Source organism: Apteryx mantelli, chromosome 19, assembly GCF_036417845.1.
Source record: "Apteryx mantelli isolate bAptMan1 chromosome 19, bAptMan1.hap1, whole genome shotgun sequence".
NCBI lineage: Eukaryota > Metazoa > Chordata > Aves > Apterygiformes > Apterygidae > Apteryx > Apteryx mantelli.
In genome coordinates, this window is record NC_089996.1 from 9,012,230 (window position 1) to 9,030,308 (window position 18,079).

The 18,079-nt window shown below is 64.1% G+C and overlaps 1 protein-coding gene across 1 annotated transcript; it reads left to right on the plus strand.

Annotated features, from left to right (window-relative positions):
• The first annotated feature begins 747 nt into the window (after positions 1-747).
• QRICH2 (glutamine rich 2) lies at positions 748-17,643 on the plus strand. The gene is made up of 20 exons (XM_067308625.1): positions 748-1,207; positions 3,716-3,820; positions 4,334-4,479; positions 5,103-5,151; positions 5,539-6,760; positions 7,229-7,323; positions 7,768-7,868; positions 8,136-8,250; positions 8,420-8,671; positions 9,795-9,920; positions 10,025-10,099; positions 10,523-10,687; positions 11,397-11,518; positions 13,727-13,792; positions 13,924-14,025; positions 14,558-14,761; positions 14,866-15,162; positions 15,253-15,773; positions 15,923-15,996; positions 16,101-17,643. Exons 1-20 carry the CDS (start codon positions 755-757, stop codon positions 16,434-16,436), a joined length of 4,626 nt encoding a protein of 1,541 aa, XP_067164726.1. The 5' UTR covers positions 748-754; the 3' UTR covers positions 16,437-17,643.
• Positions 17,644-18,079: the final 436 nt, after the last annotated feature.

Sequence of the window (18,079 nt, forward strand, 5' to 3'; positions counted from 1 at the left end):
CAGGTGAAGGGAGATGACATCTTTGTGGCTTTGTGTTTATGCTGGCTTTCCTCAACCTGCCTGCTGGGGGACAGAGCCCGGGCTGGGAAAGGGGCAAGCGGCCGCCTTCGCGCAGGAGGGAGAAGGAAAATATTAAAATTACGATAGCTATCCGTAGATGGATAATTACGGTACGTGTCCGTGTGCGGATAATTACGGTATTTACGGGAGGGGGGGGGGCGCCCTCGCGTAGCAACTGGGAACGCTACATTGTATCCCCGCGAGGAGGGGCGTGTAAACAAGGGCACGTGGGCAGCGGCCGCGGCCAATGGGGCGGCGGGGAGCGGCCGGGGGCGGCCAATGGGGAGGGGGCGGGGGCGGGCTCAGAGCGCGGGGCGGGGCTGGCGGGAGGTGCCTCGGGGCCGCTGCCGGAGCGGTGCGTGGCCGGGGGGGACCGGGGGGACCGGGGGGACCCGGGGGGACCCGGGGGCGGCGGGGCCGGGGGCGGCCCGGACCCTGCTGGCGGGGGGAGGCGGGAAGGAGACCCCCCCCCAGCCGGGAAGCCTGGCCCTACCAGCGGGATCCCATCGGTTTGCATGGGGTTTAACCAATTTCCCTTGGATTTGTGGCAAGGAGGAGGAGGAGGAAGGCTGGCGAGCACTTCAGTCCGTCCTGACCCGCTCCGGATTGAAACACTTTATTTCCCCCCCCCCCCCAAAAAAAAAAAGGTCGCACTCCATATTTTCAACATAAGAAGGTGCCGCGGGAGGCCGCCATGGCCCAGATCAGCCTGCACGAGCTGGCGGACCTCGCCATCGGGATGCCCGAGGTCGGAGCCGTCAACTTCAATGCCCTGCACAGCCTGCTGCACGCCATCCTGCAGCACCTCGACCTGCAGGACGTCAAGATGGAGATGCAGGAGGAGAGCCTGAAGCCTCTCGCAGCGCCCGCGCCTCTGCTGGAGAGGGCCCAGCTCTTGGAGAAGGAGAAGCCTCTCTACAACAGCCTGGAGAAGAAGGTGGTCGGAGTGGAGGCCCAGCTCCAGGGCATGGGCCAGCAGCTCCAGGAACTGGAGAAGCAGATGGCCACCCTGGAGAAGTTGCCTTCTGGGATGGACCTGCTGGAGAGGACCAAGAGCAGCTCGCAGGCCACCTCCGTGGTGGCCGACATGTGGCAGATGATGCAGATGAAGAAAAAGATTGAAGCTAATGAGAGTGGCGTCTCCAAGGTAAAAGTTTTCCTAAAGCAGAGCTCCAGGAGCCCCTGCTAAGGCGACCTGGGCAGCAAGACTGTGCAGAAAGCTCCAGGGCGAGGACACTTGATCCTCCCTGGCTCATGTTTTATCTGCCCTGCTCTTATCCCCACGAGACACTTCTTCCTCTGCGGTCTACGCTGCTGTTTAACTGTCCTTAAAACCTAGCCTAATCCAGACCTTGCCAGAGCAGCAGCAGACTTATCTCCAGGGCTTGGGGTGAGCCACCTCCTCCCTCAGCTCTCCCACCGTGTAGCGCTGGGCTCGGTGTCCCCATTTGACCGAAGGTTTAGGATGCCAAGTGGGAAGTGCTGGGCAAGAACACAGACAGACCAGGTTTTTCTTGAAGCTCTGTTGCATGTCGATGAGTTGTACACGTGTGTTTTGGGAAGGCCAGGGGAGATTGTTGCTTGACTGCCCGGGAAATCACTAACAGCCTGTGTTGTTTAACAAGACTTGAGAGTCCCCAAAAGTTTTCCCAAGTCTTAAGCAAAAGCCCCCCAAAGATTAAGTTAGCACATGTAGCTGGAGGGAAAGGGGGCATTTTGACAGTGAGTAATTTTAGGTTAGAAATGAACTGTGAGAAGGGGAAATACTGTTTTGAACGCCAGGGCCGCTGCTCGTTGCCTCTCGCACGTCTCACGTGCTGAGAGTTACCCTGGGGTTGTGAGTTAACTCGTTTTCCAGGCATGACCCAGGGGAAAAGCACAGACAGCAACCAAAAAGCCTGTTATGTGGTTCTGGTTACATCTCTGACTGGTTCAAGGAATGTTGTAAAAGCTTTTCCATGCCAATTATTTCCCTGGCAGCAGTAAAGGAAGACCTTGATTGCTGCTACTGAATTAGAGTTGGGGCCAGAGAAGGACCCGTCCCTGCTTGATGTCTGCCATGGTTTTGATAACGGGCCCTACTCGTGTTCATCCCTCCTCTCTTCTGCCTAGCCATGGCCAAGTCTGCCTCGTCCTTGGAGCTATTATGCTCCTTGGTAAACGATCTTTGCAGCAGCGGTGAAATCCGAGCTCGCCCAGTGTTGCAAGTTGTGTTGGGCTTTGCTGAGGGAACGGGGTGGACTTTCAGGGAGGAAGAGCTGCGATCAAAATGCTGCTTCCAGTTGCACTGTGTCCTTCCTGAATTACCTTTAGAGAGTCCTTATGGGTCTGATCCAGTTCTTCCTTAAAAGCGCCAAGTGCACGTAGGTCCTGTTCACTCCCAGGGGTGTGTTTCTCAGCGTCTCTGAAGATTCAGCCCCAGCCACTCTCTCCTCCCCTCCGTTCCCCCCATAACCTGCAGGAAATGAACCTGGTCTACTTTTGGGGTTATTGAGAGGTTCAGTGAGCACTTGATGGTCCTGATCTCCAATAGCAAATCCCCATGTGTCACTGGAGGATCCCTTCTGATGTCCAAGGTGGACGTTTCCCCAAGGTTGCCCTCCCTGGTGGGCTTCCAATGCCACCACCATACTGTTGTGCCACCAAGCTGGTGTCCAGTGCTGTATTTAGCCCTGGGCTGGTAGTGTCCTCCCTTCCCAATAGGCTTGTAGCCAAACCCTTTCCTCGTTAGGCTATGTAGGACATGGCATGAGTGTCATGAGGTCACGAGTGCCATTTCTCCAGCCAGAGCATTCTCACTTGCCCCTGCTGCCGGTGGTACAGTAGGAATAAAATCTCCCCCATTTAAGCACAACTTTGAACGCTGCCATGGGAGGTAGAAGGTGCCATTGAGTGAGTCGGTGGCCCCAGGATGGGGATCAGATGGAGGAAGACCGCCAGTCCCCAGGAAGGGCTCTGGGGTCACAGTGGTGGCCCTGGCCCTGCGGCAGCAAGGCCAGAGCAAGACCATAGCGAGCTGCCATGCCGTGGGCTGGCACATCTGGAGGAAAACACTGGTGCTGCACCTGTACAGAGGTTGTCCCCAAAGTGGGGGACGTGACTCCAGGGAGGCCCTGGCACGGAGCAGGTAGCTCCCACGCTCACCTGGCCTCAGGGCATGCCCGTGCTTGATCTCTCCTTGCTTCCGTAGATGCAGTTGCTGATAGCCGTTCCCTGGCAGGCTGCGTTCGAGGGGGAGGCAGCGTCTCTTTGCCCTTCGGATTAGCTTCAGCAGCCTTGCGTTAAGCCTGGCACAGGCAGGCAAGGGGCAGGCAGGTCTGGATTTGTCCCTGCTGACGTGGCTTGTGCAATGGCCCCTGCTGCTGCCCGTCTCCCCCGGGGAGGGTGCTGGGGTCACTGGGGAGCTGCTGTCCCTTCTCCCTGCCCTCAGCCATTGGAGGTGGGATAAATCCCCCTATGCGGTGTCAACCAGCCTAGCCGGGTCTGCCTCTCGGCACAGCCGGTCGGATGCCCATTCCCTCCTTGCTTTCTGCAAACCGAAGCAGGTGGTAAAGGGGCCGGTGCCAGGAGAGAGCAGAGCCATCGCCTTCCTCGCGTAGCCCGGCTGCTTCCCGAGCAGCCTCGCCGGGCTCACACCACCTCCTCTCCCTTCCAGGCCATGGCTCTCTTCCAGGATCTCCTCACCGAGATGAGCGGGGTGAAGACGATCCAGCTCCACGTGGAGGAGGACATCCAAAGGATCAAGGAGCTGCTTGGCTCGGTGAGCTGGCGCCTGTGCCCATGGGATGGGGCTGAGATGGCTCCTCCATCCCTGCGCCTCTCCGCATAGCTCCATCACTGCGCGTGACCCAGCTCCATGGGAGCATTTTGGGAAGGGGTGTCCCCCCCGCGCCCACCCGCCTGGCCCGGGGCTGGACCCCGCGTCCCTCCGTGGGACCTGGCACTGCCGGGAGAGGGCAGAGATGGGACCGCTGCCAGGGGTTACCTCCTCTCCCCCACGGCCGGTCCTGCCGGGGCTGTGCGCAGAGTCCTTCCTGCCTGTATCGACCAAAGGGACGCTAATGTATTTTTTTAAATTAAAACAACATGCGGATGCTGGGAAGGAGGGGAGATAAGGATCTCCCCAACGTAACACAGCTCCCTTCCCCCAGGAGCATCCCTATAGAGTGTCTCTCCGTTTTGTGCCTGAGTTAATTTGCAGGTGCCCCTGCAGGTGTCCACTTCCCTCCGCTCACGTGTCCTGACTGGCCTCTGTCTTCTCGCCCCTCTCCAGGTGACACCCCGGGATGCCGAGGGCCGGCCGCCGGGCCTCCTCCGCGACCAGGCGAGGCCGGACAGGGACACGGTACGTCTGCGAGCGTGGCTGCGCGGTGGTGCGTCCCCGTGCTGTCACTCGCTTTGCAAACAGGAGCTTCGCTGGTGCCTGTAGCTTCCCCTCTTCTGCTTCTCCCTTCCCCGGCTCCTCCGGGAGAGCGACCCCCAGCTCCCCTGCATCAGGGCATGATCCTGAACGGAGCTGAGCAACGCTGTCGGGAGGTTTGGAGCAGCAGCCGGAGGCGGTTTGCATCCACCATGCAGCTGTGGAGCTCCTCGCCACAGGCTGGTGCATGTACTGAATGTTTGCACGCACCAAAAAGCACCTAGACACGGTCGCGGGAGACAAATCCATCCGGGGCTGTGATACACATGTCTCTGGAGGGCTTTGGTGGAGGCTTCACTAGGCTCTTGCCCAGCTCTTCCCTGCGCATCGTGGTCAGAGATGGGATGCAGGCGCGGATGGGTGCAGGGCAGCTCTTCTGCTCCTAATTTACGGTTTCAGTGTGTTTTCTGTTCAGAAAAGGTCACATTTAGAGCAGGGGCACTGTTATCTCCCTGAAGGCCTAGCTGCATTGACAACCCGTGACAGCCCGCTCCTGGGCAAGTAAGCAGCAGACACCCTGGGGTGACCACGTAATGCCTGTGTCCTTGCTCAGCACCAGGCAGGACACCCACTCGCCACCCTCCCATTGAGGGCTCGGTGGTCAGGAGCTGATTTGCTCCAGGGTGCACGGGAGCGATGCTGGGGCAGATCCAGGTATTCAGCACCACAAGGTACCAGGAACTCGGCGTTTTTCAAATCCCACCTGGGGCTGCTGCTCCTGAAACACAGCCGGGGCCCATGGGTAGAGAAATGGGTCTGGTCCAGCGGGTCTGATCCCATCGCTAGAGGAAAAAATGGTTTGCCATCACGTAAGATGGATTCACTAGGGTGTTTTAGGATCCCCTGGGTCACCTCCTGAAATGACTCTGGGCTTTGGGCTCTCGTGAAATACCTGGGTGCTGCTGAGTTTGGCTCCATGAGAGGCGGTTTGGGGCCGGGGCTGGTGGTGCTGCTGGCAGGGCTCGGCCCGGCACGAGGTGGGAGCTGCCCTCACAGCCACCGGTGCTGGAGGTTGGCGCCTGCCCGTAACCTTGCTGCCTTTTTCCTTTTGCTTCCAGGAGGCCAAAATGGGCCGGTCCTCCCCCGGCGAGCCCCCCGGTGCGGCTGCCGAGGCCTCAGGGATCCAGCCCAGCCCCAGAGGGGGGACTCCAGGGACGCAGCCTGACTCCCTGGGGACACGAGCAGGGATGCCGGGAGCCCCAGCCACCCAGATGGGCCCTCCCACAGATGGGACAAGGGCTTCTGACGCCGGTGCCAGCACCCCAGGGGCACAAGCAGGGTCCCCTGGCACTGGGGCCACCATCCCAGGGGCACAGCCAGGGTCTCCTGGCACCCAGGCCACCGTCCCTGGAGCACAGCCAGGGTCCCCGGGCACCCAGACCACCATCCCAGGGGCACAGCCAGGTTCTCCTGGCACCCAGGCCACCATCGCAGGAACACAGCCAAGGTCCCCAGGCACCCAGACCAGTGTCTCAGGGGCGCAACCAGGGTCTCTTGGCACTGGGGCCACCGTCTCAGGGACACAGCCAGGGTCCCCTGGAACCCATGCCACCATCCCAGGGTCACAACCAGGGTTTCTTGGCACTGGGGCCACTGTCTCAGGGACACAGCCAGGGTCCCCAGACACCCAGACCACCATCCCAGGGGCACAACCAGGGTTCCCTGGCACTGTGTCCGCTGTCTCAGGGATACAGCCAGGGTCCCCTGGCACCCAGGCCACCACTGCAGGGACACAACCAGGGTCCCCTCACACTGGGGCCACCATCCCAGGGACACAGCCAGCACCTCCAGGGGTCCAAGCAGGAGGTGCAGGGGTTCAGCCAAGACCCCTTGGCAGCAGACCCAGCCTTCCTGACGCTCAGTCGGCCCCCCCTGAAGCCAGACTCGGTGCTCCGGGGGCACGGACTGACGCTCCGAGCCCTGAGGAGGGCCGGGAGGCTTTGCCCAGCACACAGGGTGCCCCAGCAGGCTCCCCCACAGCCCAGCGTGGCCCCCCAACAGCAGACTCCACTGCAACAGCCCACCAGCCTGAGACCCTCTCCGGCACAGACGCCAGGACCGCGTCCTCTTTGCGGGAGAGGGACGTGCTGGCCATGCCCCGGGAGTCCGCGGGCTCGCCCAGCGCCTCCGGCCGCCACGCGGAGCTGGAGGAGGATCTCCGCCAGGTCGGGCAGCTCAGCAGCCTCTACGCGGCCTTGAAGGAGCAGGTGGCCCAGCTGGAGCTGACCAAGTGCGACCGAGCCGAGCTCGAGAAGCTGCGTCTGCTCTTCCTGGAGGCAGGTAGGGAGTCATCCCAGGACTGGGCAGCGAGGGGCACGCGGGGCAGGTCGGACGTGGCGGGGAGCCTGTGTCCCAGTGCCGGGGTGTCCCGTTTGGCTGCGATCCCGGGGAGGAGCAGGGCTCTTTGCAAACACGGAGGCTCGGGGCAGCCCTCTGGCAGGTGGTGGGTGCCCATCTCCCGGCTCTGCCCAGGGCCCTGGTGCCACCGCTGGGCATTTGCTCTCGTTGGGATTGTTTCAGCGCGTGGTATCTCTGAGTCCTCACCTCAAAGCAGTCCCCCGGTTTGGCCAACGTCTGGACTTGCTGGGATTGGTGGAATGAACTGGGGAGCTGGCAGGGGAATTTTTCCCGCGGTGGCTTAGGAAATCCTAAGCATCTCGTGCAGTCAGGGGTTAGTCGCACCCAGAAGCCGACTCCGAGCAAAACCCCCTCACCAGTGGTGCCTTCCCTTGGACCACATCTCTCTAGACCAGAAGAGCAGCCCCAGCGTCCTGGATGACCTCCTGGACCAGGTGGCCTCTCTGCAGACCGTGGCCAGCGACCTGCAAGGCGAAAAGGCAAAGGTGAGGGGACAGCGATGCCACTGCCACCCTGTCCATTCAGCTGCGAGCGTTCCCCAGAGCGGGGACACCGGTCGCGATGGTGAAAGGCCTGGCTGTGGCAGGGGAGGTGGGCGGATAGTTGGAAGGAAATTCAGACCTGGACCATGGAGGTTTCTGTGGGGTGGAAACCACTCTGAGTGGTTTCTGTGGGGCTGGCGGTGGTCCTTTAACCCTGTGGCCCTTAGAGCAGGGAGCTGGGTGCAGAACAGACCCCAATGCAGGACAGTGGGACGCAGGAGAAGGTGGCAGTTGGACCCCAAGAGGACCACGGTGATGTCCATTGGTGCCAGGGCTGCTTTAGGCCTGGGGGGAGGGGGGTTGGGCAGGGAGGGGGCGGCCAGGCCACCATCACAAGGAACAGCATGGTGCCAGCACCCCGACTGTGCGCCCTGACGCCGTTCCCAGATCAAACAGCTGCAGAACATCGTCGAAAGGATGGCGGTGGCAGGAGTCGACCAGAAAGCGGAGGGCACCAACCAGATAAACCTGCAGTTAGGCTGTCTCAGGTAAAAGAAAGGCAGAAGGTTTCCTATGCCCTGCCCTGGACTTGCCGTCGGGGCTGGAAGGGAGCCCTGGGCACGAGGGGGTGGGTGAGCTGGTCCCCCAGTGGCGGGTGCTGCCCCGCTGCTGGCCGGGCTCGGGGTGCTCAGGGGTGCCAGAGCTGCAGGTTGTGGCTGGGCTGGTGAGGCTGAGCCGCTCTGGGCTCAGGGTGGGTCTTGGTGCCCCCACCTCTGACGTGACCCTGCTCATCACCCTTCTGTGTCGCCGGCCAGGTCCATGGTGCAAGAGATAGAGAAGGAGCTGAAGGAGCTGAGAGAGCAGCAGGATGGGGCCAAAGCCAAACTGGAGCAGTCGGTGACCAAAGTGGCCGACCACCTGCAGGAGCAGGTCAGGGGACCGGGGGGCTGCGTTCCCATCAGGGTTGTCTCAGCGTCCTCCCGCATACTCACTTCAACCCACCAGGCTGCTCCATCTGCCACTGGCGCAGAGTCAGCAGCATCTGGGCTCATTGGCCACCATCCCATCTCAAAGCCAATTCCCTCTCCCCTTGCTTCAGCTGAACAAGCTGAGGTCTGTCATGGAGAACATGATGGCCTCGTCTTCAGCCTTGCTGTCGATGAGCGTGCCAGCCAGCCCGGAGCTGAGGCAAGAGGAAGCGCAGGGCACGTGCCCAGCCTGCAGCCTGGACGTCAGCGAGCAGGTCAGGCAGCTCTTCCAGCGCTACGAGCAGCTCCAGCACTTGGTTAACTCTTTCATGGCACGGCAGGCGGAGATCAAGGCGGCGAGGCAGCTGACAGCGAGGAACCAGGTAGGGAGATGACAGCACGGAGTAGCGGAGGGCTTGGAAGGGGCTGCCAGGATCCTTGGGCAGCGCTGAGCTTTTCTTGCTTTGCCACAGGGGAGCCCCTCACTGCTCCCCCAGCTGCTTCACATCTGGGCATTTGTCAAAGCCAACAGCGTTGAAGGCAACATAAGCCTTAGGACAAATGTTGTCCTGGTGTCACCAATAGCTCATGGTCACGGGCTGAGAAACTTGGGACCAGTCCCCCCTTTGCCCACAGCAGGGTCATCTCTAACCTGGCAGGCTGCTCGGCTGGAGCTGAGGATGGCTTCATGGGGCAGGAGGAGAGCAAGACACAGAGGGTTTTGGTGGCACTGAAAGGGGCTCTAGTTAGGGATGGTTGTACCCATCTGAGGTGTAAGGATGTCACCCTGTGCAGTGGTGGGTCTGAGCAGCTAGTGGTGGCTCTCAGTGCAGATGTTTAGAGGGACATCGTCAGTATCCATCCTTCAATGCGAAGGACGAGCAGGCTCCGGGCTGCTCTGACAGGTCCTAAAGAACAGCCCGTGCTAGAGGCGAGGAAAACTGCACCTTGGGGAGTGTCAGGCTGCCGCGGCGCCACCCAGTGCGTTGCAAGGACCTGCCAGTGCCGTGCTGGGCATCCCAGTCTCAGGCTAGTCTGGATGCTGCATGGGCCAGGCTGGATGCTGGCGTCCTCTTCCTTCACAGTCCCTTACAGATTTCAGTGCCTCAGGTCCCCGCTTTGTGACCCAGAGACAAAAATCCTCCCTTGAGCTGGTTTCTCAGGAGACATTTTCCGGAGGCATTTGTGTTTGGGTGGCAGGGGAAGCTGCAGGGGATGGGGGAACTACGCTCCCGTTCAGGCCGCTGTGGTGTTTGCCATGGAGGTGACATTGGCAGCATGCTCTGTGCCTCAGCGTGACCCATGTCCCCAGCTCCAAGCAGGCAGGAAAGTGCCTGGCCTGGTGGTCACTGAGTTGGAGGCCGTGGGGTGGCTGGTGCCTGTACTAGGGGTTGGGTGATTTGTAGGGATCAGACCTTCTGCCCCATGCCATGCCTGCCTGGTTCTCCCCGTGGGGCAGCGAGCGACCCGTCGCACAGCACTGTGTTGTTGTCTCCCTCCATGAAGCAGGACGAGGAACTTCTGAAGCATATCCAGGCCACCATACTGCAGGTGCAAGAGGATTGTGAGAAGCTTAACTCCATCACAGGAGATCTCGTGGATGACCATCGCCAGAAACAGAAAGATATTGAGGTGGGTGGTATCAGCCCCTCCAGATAGGAACATCTTCCAGGCAGACCCTAGGCCCTCTAATGCCACGGCTGGGCTTTATCTTTGGGTGTCTTCTGTGTTTAAAGGCTCTGTTCCAGTCTCTGGAGAAATTGGAAAAGGAGAAAGCAGATAAGGAGGATCTGGTGACAGAAATCCATGTGGTAAGATGTCAACAGGACCTAGTGTCAGCCAAGGCAGTCACAGGCACCGTGACAAACGCACATCGTCCCTTTGGTGCTCGGCGACAGAAGTAGTGTGGAGGCTACCTGGGGAGAGACGATTTCCAGACCTTCTGCAGGTCCCTTGCTAAGTCGCTCCACCACCCCGTGCATCCCTGGGGCAGGCGGTGGTGGCACTAACCCTGCGGAGGGGAGCGGTGAGACGGGCCATGTGCCTGTAGCGCGTTCGGATTCGTCACCGTCCACAGCACCTCGCAGTGGCCTAGGACAGGGCCAGCCCTGCGAGGAGAAGGCCGAGGAGGGAAAGGCCGGGACGCACCGTCCTCTGGCAGGCTCTGCAATTCTGCCCTTCCCTTTTCTCCTCAGTCCCTTCTCCATCACTCTCCTTTCTTTCCCCTTTGCTAGAAAGCAGATAAAGCCTCCTTGGCTGGCAAAGTCAGTTGCACCCAGTTCGATGCAACCATGGAGCACCTGAATAAAATGATTCAGGACGTGCTGGACAGGATCACGGGTCAGGAGCAGGACTGGCACCAAATCCAACAAAAGCTCGTTGAAGAGATGGACTCCAAGGTAAAGCGTGGTGGAGAGGCAGCCTCCTGCCAGCCCTCGCAGAGGAAAAACCTCTGCTGGCTTCGTAGCGGGGCCAGATGCTGTTTCTACCAGAAGTTCTGGTGCTTCGTGCACGATCCAGTTCCCATTTTCCTGCCCTTGTAAGCAGAGGGACTGCTCTCAACCTTGCCTCCTGCTCTACCCCATCCCTTTGCTTTTGGATTTGCACCATGCAGATCCAGAAAGCTTTTCCCTTCAATGTGCCCTCCTGCCAGTTTTTCTGGAGGTGTCTATTCTGCCCAAAAAAGCTGTTAATCCCATCAGAGAGGGGGGCAGAGGGGCTTCCCGCGGTGGGAAGAGCACCGGCAGCTCACTTGGCTGCATTTCGTCCCCTGTAGACCCCTCCGCAAATTGCCCAGGGGACGTCCCGGTGTCCCGCTCACGCGGGTCCCTGCTTCCACCACATCGGCTGCACCCAACCACGTTGGCAGGGCCAACACCGAGCAAGCCCGGGAGGATATCTCGGTTCATCGGCTAACCCCGGCTGCACGAGACGGGCTCCTCCAGGGCCTTGCAGCCTCCTCCACGAGAACAGAGCACTCCTCAGGGCACTGCAGCCAGCACCTGGCTGCGGCTCCCTTCCCGGTCCCTCCGAAGCCTCGGGGGCCGCGGCGGTGCAGCCAGCGGCGCGGGTTGCGGGCGGCTCGCTGAGGTCCTGTCCTGTCCGCAGCTGGACCGCCTGGAGCTGACGCCATTCCGCCAGCGGCTGGAGGAACGCTGGAAAAACCTCCTGAAGCAGCTCCAGGAGAAGGCGCCGCGGATGGAGGCCGACGACGCGGCTGGAATTAGGAAGTACGTACGCTGGGAGCGGGGCCGGGAGACGCCTGCGGCGGCGGGGGCAAGGCGAGCCCCGTTCCCTCCGGCGCTCGCCGCGAGTCCCTGCGGTGGCCGCGCTGCGGTCGGAGGCACGGCTGCCCCCGGACCCGGCTCGCCGGAGCCCCGCGGCAGGTGAGCGGCGTGGGCAGGGGCTGAGCTGCCGGGGCAGGATCCCGGGCAGGCTGAAACCCCCGCGGGCTGGCTGCTCCCCAGCCTTGAACTCGCTGGATTAAAGCGAGCGAGCTCACGCCCCCGCGCGTTTCATCCCTGCCTTGGACCGTGTCCCCGGGGGTTCGTTCCGCCCTGGAGCTGAACCGATTTAACGAGGGTAACTTTGTCATGCAATAACGATGCTAACGTAATGGCCGAGCCTTCCCCGCTCCGGCTCGTCTTCTCAAACCTGTAGTGAGCAACAGGTTTCGGGATAACGCTCACGTCCTCGGTTTTAAGGAAAAAGCCCGCAGCTATCGCAGGGTTGCAGCAGCGGCGTTAAAGCGTTACAGCTGCCTGCGGAGGTGGCGTGCGCTGGCGCGGCCGCCGTCGAAGCGAGGACGTTAGAAGGGGCGCCGGTGTGCCGTGTGTGCCGAGGCGAGGGCTCCCTCCGGCACCCCGCAGGGCGGCCCTCTCCCAGGCCAAAACCGTGGCGTCGTCGGTGCAAAGGCGTCCTGGGGCAAGGGCGAGGGCAGGCGGTTCGCTGCCCCAGGCGGGGCTGCAATCCGCGGCGGCGCGGAGCTCGGTTGCGACGTGCCCTCCTGGAAACGTGCAGGGGCAGAATTAATGCCGCTGCGGTGTAGAAATCCGTGTGAGGTCCCGCACGGAGAGCAGGTGGGAACGCGCCGGCATCGCGCCCTGGGCCCCTGCCAGCGGCTCCCGCTGCCGAAAGCGCGGAGGCGAGCAGCTGGCTGAGCCGCCAGGGCAGCCGTGGAAAAACTCGTCGTAAAAACGTAGCGACGAAACCCCGAGCGGCCGTAAGTCCGGTTTGGAGGCGAGAGAGCCCGGCCGCCGCGGCGTCGGGCCGAGAGAGGCGACGGCTTTGCTGCTGCGCGACAGCAGGAGAGGGGCTGCACGGTGCCATCGCAGCGGGGCGGACGGACTCGAGATTTGTGCCTTTCTTGCCCAATTTTGCTGCCCGCTGCGGTGAAGCGGCCCTTAAACCTCCTTGCTGCCTCGGTTCACCCCGTCGGTTGCAACCCGAGTCACCCGGAGAGAAGGGCTAGCGCTGGCGGCCCCGTCTCGAAACGAGGGGGCGGCTGCAGCGGCGCCGCTCGCCCGCTGCCTGCCAGCCCGACCCTGCTCCCCCTCGGCTCGCGACGGAGACGCCAGGTGTCTTTGCACCCCCCTGTCCCCAAAATTTCATCATTCGCCCCATTCCCAGCCCCGTTGGGAGCAGGATCGCAGCCAGCCTCCCGCTTCCAGCGTGGCACGGGGACGAGGCTGCGAGGGAGGTGTCGTCCGCGCAGGGCTCAAAACAGGCGGGAGGCGCGAGGGCGCCCTGCGAGCCCCTCCTGCCCCCCCAGCGCCAGCCTCAAACACGAGGTGCTGCAAGAGGGAGGGAAAGGGAGTCATCCGTGGGGTGTAAATCCCGCCCCGGAGCGGCGCTTCAACGCCAGCCGGGGATCCCTCGGTCCCGGCGTTTGCCCCCAGGCGAGGGACGCGCAGCAGCACGACGGGGCCCGGGAGGAGCTGCGGCAAATCGCTCCTTTGGTCCCCGTCGGCCCCAACATCCGCCCGTTCCCAAGGGATGGGGTTTTGCAGGTGCCTACAGGAGCGATTTCCCCCAGCGCTGGGGTTTTTAAGGGAGTTGCCCCTGCCCTGGGGATTCTCTGGTGCCTAATACGAGGTTGAGCTTTTCCCAGCTGCCACCCCAAGAATAACCTCTCTCCCCCATCCCGTTGCCTTGATTTGCGAAGCTGGTAGCACCTCGGTGCCTTGGAGACCTCTCCGCTTGGTCAACCTGGGCTGAAATCAGCTGGCTCGGTCAGCGGGCGGAGGGAGGCAGAGCCCCGTCGGCTGCGTTCCCGCGGGAAGGCAGGCTCAAAAGCCGGCGGTCGCACCAGCCGGGGCCACGGGTCTCTGGAAACAAGCAGGCAGCGCATTGCTCCTGCCTCCGAGCCCCTTTCTGTGCCGCTGGCAAGCGTTGTCCTGCTTGCCGGGAGCTCACCAAGCCGTTTTGCTCCTCCGCAGGCAGCTGCTGGCTCATTTCCACTGCGTGTCCTGCGACAGGTCCCTCAACATGCTGGTGCCTGGCCCGTAAGTACCCTTGGGAGCACCAGGACCCGCGCTTGGGGGGCTCCAGGGAGGGGGCCGGGGTCTCTCGCTGCCACCGCCGAGCCCCGGGGCGGGTTATTGCTCCACCGACGCGCGGCTCCTGCCCTCCGCAGGCACGTCCTGGCCATCCCGTCCATGCCGGCGTTGCCCTCGCGCCACTCCATGCACCCCCACACCGTCTTCGAGCTGGAGCAGATCCGGCAGCACAGCCGCAGGTAGGGTGTCGGGGTGGGCGCGGGGAAGAGGTCCCCGTCCCCCGGGGGCTGCCAGCCTGGGCGCAGGACGGCCCCTGCCCCTCTCCTCGGGCCGCGGCGCTTTCCGGCAGGGATTCGCGGGGGCCGCGAGCGCTCCCACCCCTGCCCTTACCCCCGAGGGCCATCGCCCGGGTTGTCCCCTGATGGAGATGTTGGGAGTCGGGGTGGCATTAGAGCCCCACTCCTGTGCGCCCTGCCGTGTGCTGTCTGGTTCTCCGGCTCGAGGGCACTGAGGCTGCATGGGATGAGTTGTGTCCGGTCTCAGCTTGACACCGTACAGCTGGGGGCGGGGGGGGGGGGATGCCTCTTGCGAAACGAGCGCCCCAAATTAAGCAGCCGGGGGATGCCCCCACACAGCAGAGACGGCTCCACTCCCCCCCCCGGCCTCATGCCTCCGGGCAGGCGGATCCCACCTCGAGCCCCCGCTCCTCGGGGTGCCGCTGCGGCTCCCCTGCGGCCGTGTCATGCCGTCGCGGCTTTTCCTCCCCTGCAGCCTGCGCTCAGGCCCGGCGGGGCCCCGCTCGCCCCTCGACGCTGCGCTGCTGGAGCGGGGCGCCCGGAGCCCGCGCTACGCCCACGACCAGCTGAGCCGGCACGTGGAGCCGGAGCAGCTCCGCTACGGCGGCAGCGCCGGAGCCGACAGCCCAACGATGAGGGACCTGCTGCAGCTGCCGTGCCTCGGCCCCGCGCGCCCGCGGTAGGGACGCCCCCGCCGTGGGGGGAAAAAAACCCACGCGCACCCCCCCGCCGGCCCCGTTCCCTGCCCGCGGGCGCTGAGCGCCGCCGTGCCCCGTCCCACAGCGAGCGGGCGGCCGAGTGCGGGTACCTGCGCGTGCCGCGGCGCTGCGGGGGCCGGCACACCCTCGCCCATCCGCTCCGGCGCTGCGCCCGCCTCCGGCACCTCGCGCCCTGCGGCCCCGGGCAGCCCGAGCCCGACCCCCTGCTCGCCCTGGTGAAGGTAGGGACCGGCGGGGGGGGGGGTCCGGCGCGTTCCCGCTGCGTGGGGAGGCCGGGTCCTACTGGGGGGGCTCTGCGACGCATCCCGCTCTCGCGGAGCGCCCGGAACACCGGTTGTTTCGGCTCCATCCTTGAAAGCTGGTCCGTGCTGGGCTCAGCTGGGCCGAGCCTGCGCCGCTTTTGGGGCCGGGCTATTTGCACCCTGTTCGAAGTCCATCCAGGGCACTGAAGCCACACACATGTGATGAGTTTTTTCTGGTCTCTGCCTCTCCGATTCCTTCCCCCGCTCGTTGCACGGGCTGGGTCATTAGCACTGCGGAGATTAAGACTCTTTTGGGGGTCCCGGGAGTTTCTGTTGCCTTTCCAAGGCCATGGAGCAGAGGGAGTCTTTCTCAATGGAGCAGTAATGGCAGCATGGCGAAGCCTGGCTTCCTCATCCCTCGGGACGGAGCTGCTGCCAGATCTGCCGCGCGACGGGTGGGAAACGGGACGGTGCTTCTGTCCTCCCGCAGGAGCTGGAGGCTATTTTGGGCTCCCATCTGGGCAGGGAAAGCACGGGGCAGGGTGTCCTAAAACCAGCCTCCCCCCATCTGCCCCGCCGCTGGGGGGGGGGAGCCGGGTTTGTGCAGCCGGAGCCGGCGCCGCTCCGTGTTTCCCTTTCCAGCACGACGAGGTGGAGCTCCTGGGCCAGGACGGCCACGTCTACAAGGGCCGGAGGGACGCACGGCTGCCCGCCATCGCCGGGAAGGACGGTGAGGCCGGGGGCAGGCTCGGGGCAGGGGTCCGGCGCCGGGGCGGCGCGGAGCGGGGGGACCCTCCCCACCTGCCCCGTGCCACCCGCGTCCCTCCGGCCAGGCTCCCTGAGAAAGAAGGACAAGCTCTCCCGCGCCTCATCCCGCAGGCCGTGGGCCGCCCAGGACGCGGGCGTCCTGCCCTCTCGGCCCCGCAGTGCCTCGACGCCGCGCAGCGCCCCAGGTACGGCCCCCCCGCGGCGGCGGCACCGGGATGGGACGGGAGGGGACGGGATGGGACGGGACGGCGGCATCCCGGGCGCATCAACCTCTCCGCTTCCCCCCCAGGCACCGCCGGGTCGCCCGAGGACAGGCCAGCGTCGTCGCACGGTCCCCTGTCCCACGCTCCGGGCGCCCCCCAGCCGCAGGGGCAGGGAAGGGACGTCCCTGCAGCCGAAATCGCCGCCGAGGGGCCGAGCGGGCGAGCGGGCGGCCCCGCCGAGGTGGAAGCCGAGCAATAAAGGGCGATGGGAAGCCGCGGGCCGGCGCGGCGCTGGGAGCTGTTCGGTGCCGTCTCCTTTGCGGCATCCCTCAGCCGGGCACGGGGAGGGATCGTCCGTCCGTCCGTCCCCCCTGCCAGGGGTTTGCAAGCGGTTTGGGGCTGCTTTGCAGAGACCTGGCTGAGCTCATCACACAACCCCACCTCGCCGCTCCTGCTCGTGTCTCAGAGCAGGCTGCGGACAGCAGGCTCCAGCCTTTCGGTGCCTTTGGGTGTTTAAAACGCTTTCGGGGGGCCCTTCGTGCTGCTGACGCATTATCGGGGCGCTCCGGGCCCTCCGTCCAGCAGCTTCCGAGCGGCAGCGGTGCCTGGCACCCCCATGCCGGCACGGGGGGTTTCCGGCTCGCACAGGCGCCCCTGGGTCCCCGTCCTGCAGCGCGCGGTACCCGGCCCCGCAGCTCCTTCGGGAAGCAGCGCCGGCCTCCGCCCCACCTTTTCCCAGCTTTCGGCAACGATCACGACTTCTTATTTCATCGCGCGCCACGTCAGAAGCCGCCGGTTTATTTACTCCAGTGGCATTTTATGGCGCCTGATTTATTGCCGCGGTGAACTGCAGCTGCTTCGCTCCGGGCCGAGCTACCCTTGATCCGTTTGTTCGGAGTCGCCGGGGAGTGTTTTGTTTCCCTTGGGGGCAGGGGAACGGCACGGCGCACCGGAGGCAGCCCGGCGCGCCCTGGGACTTTGCCAAAACGGCCCCGGTCTAACGCAGGCCCCCGGCGCCTGGACGTGCCCCCACGTCCCTCTGTCCCGGTGGGTTTTCGCCTTGTCCCTGCCAGGGCGGTTGGGTTTCTTGGCCCGGCTGGGTGCGATGGGCTTCGCCCCGCAGATCCCAACTCCAGCGGCTGCTGGAGCGGCCAGAGGTGAGAACAGGAGCGCGGGCCGGGCCGAAACCCGCCAGGCATCAGCGTTTGGCCCCGGGCAGCACCTGGGCGAGGGGCTTGGGGCTTCCAGTGCCTCAATGGAGACACGGTGAATCCCCCAGCCCACCCCCTTCCCGAAGGACGAGCACCGCCGAGCTGATCTTGTCATCTCCAAGCAGCAAAACGCCCTTCTGCCACCTGCCGCTGCCCTTGTCCCCGTCCTGCGCCACCGCCGCCGGGAAGGGACAGGAGCCGGGCTCGCTGCAGCGCAGCCCCCCCGGCTCGTGGGAGCCACTGCGACGCTCGGCGCGGCTTTTCCCCGGCCCCTTCTGCCTGGCCGCGATTCCCTGCTGGAGGTGAAAGAGCCCCACAGCAGGCTGAGACCCAGCGCACGTCATGTCATTAGTGGCTGGGTAGCAGCAGGGAAACGGCAGCCCCAGGAAGCAGCGGCAGCAGCAGCCCCGGGCCCAGGGGAGGCGGGTGGGAGGCGCGGGGCTTCCCCATGTCCCCGCAAGTGGCCACGTGGCTGCCTGGCACCGCCGCGGCCACGCGCCGCTTCCCCTTTCCCCGAAACGCAGAGCGGTGAGCGCCGGGCGGCGGCGAGGTGGTGGCATCCATGCATTCACCACACAGGGCACCGGCACCGCTTCCCGGCTTTCCTTACTCGGGGGAGCAAATTTAGGGGGATTCGGTTCCCCCCCCCCCGCCATGCCCGGCAGGCATCCAGCGCCCATGTCCGCTTGTGCCTTTTCCGTAACAGGGTTAATCCCGGCAAAGCCCCCTCGGCAGCGACCCAAGGACGGGGATTAAACCCTCCCCCCGCGGCCACAGACCCCGTCCCGCATCCCTTGGCCCCCGTCGGGAGCCCCGGCTCCCCGCAGCCAGCCCGGCCCTCGCCCACCTGCGCG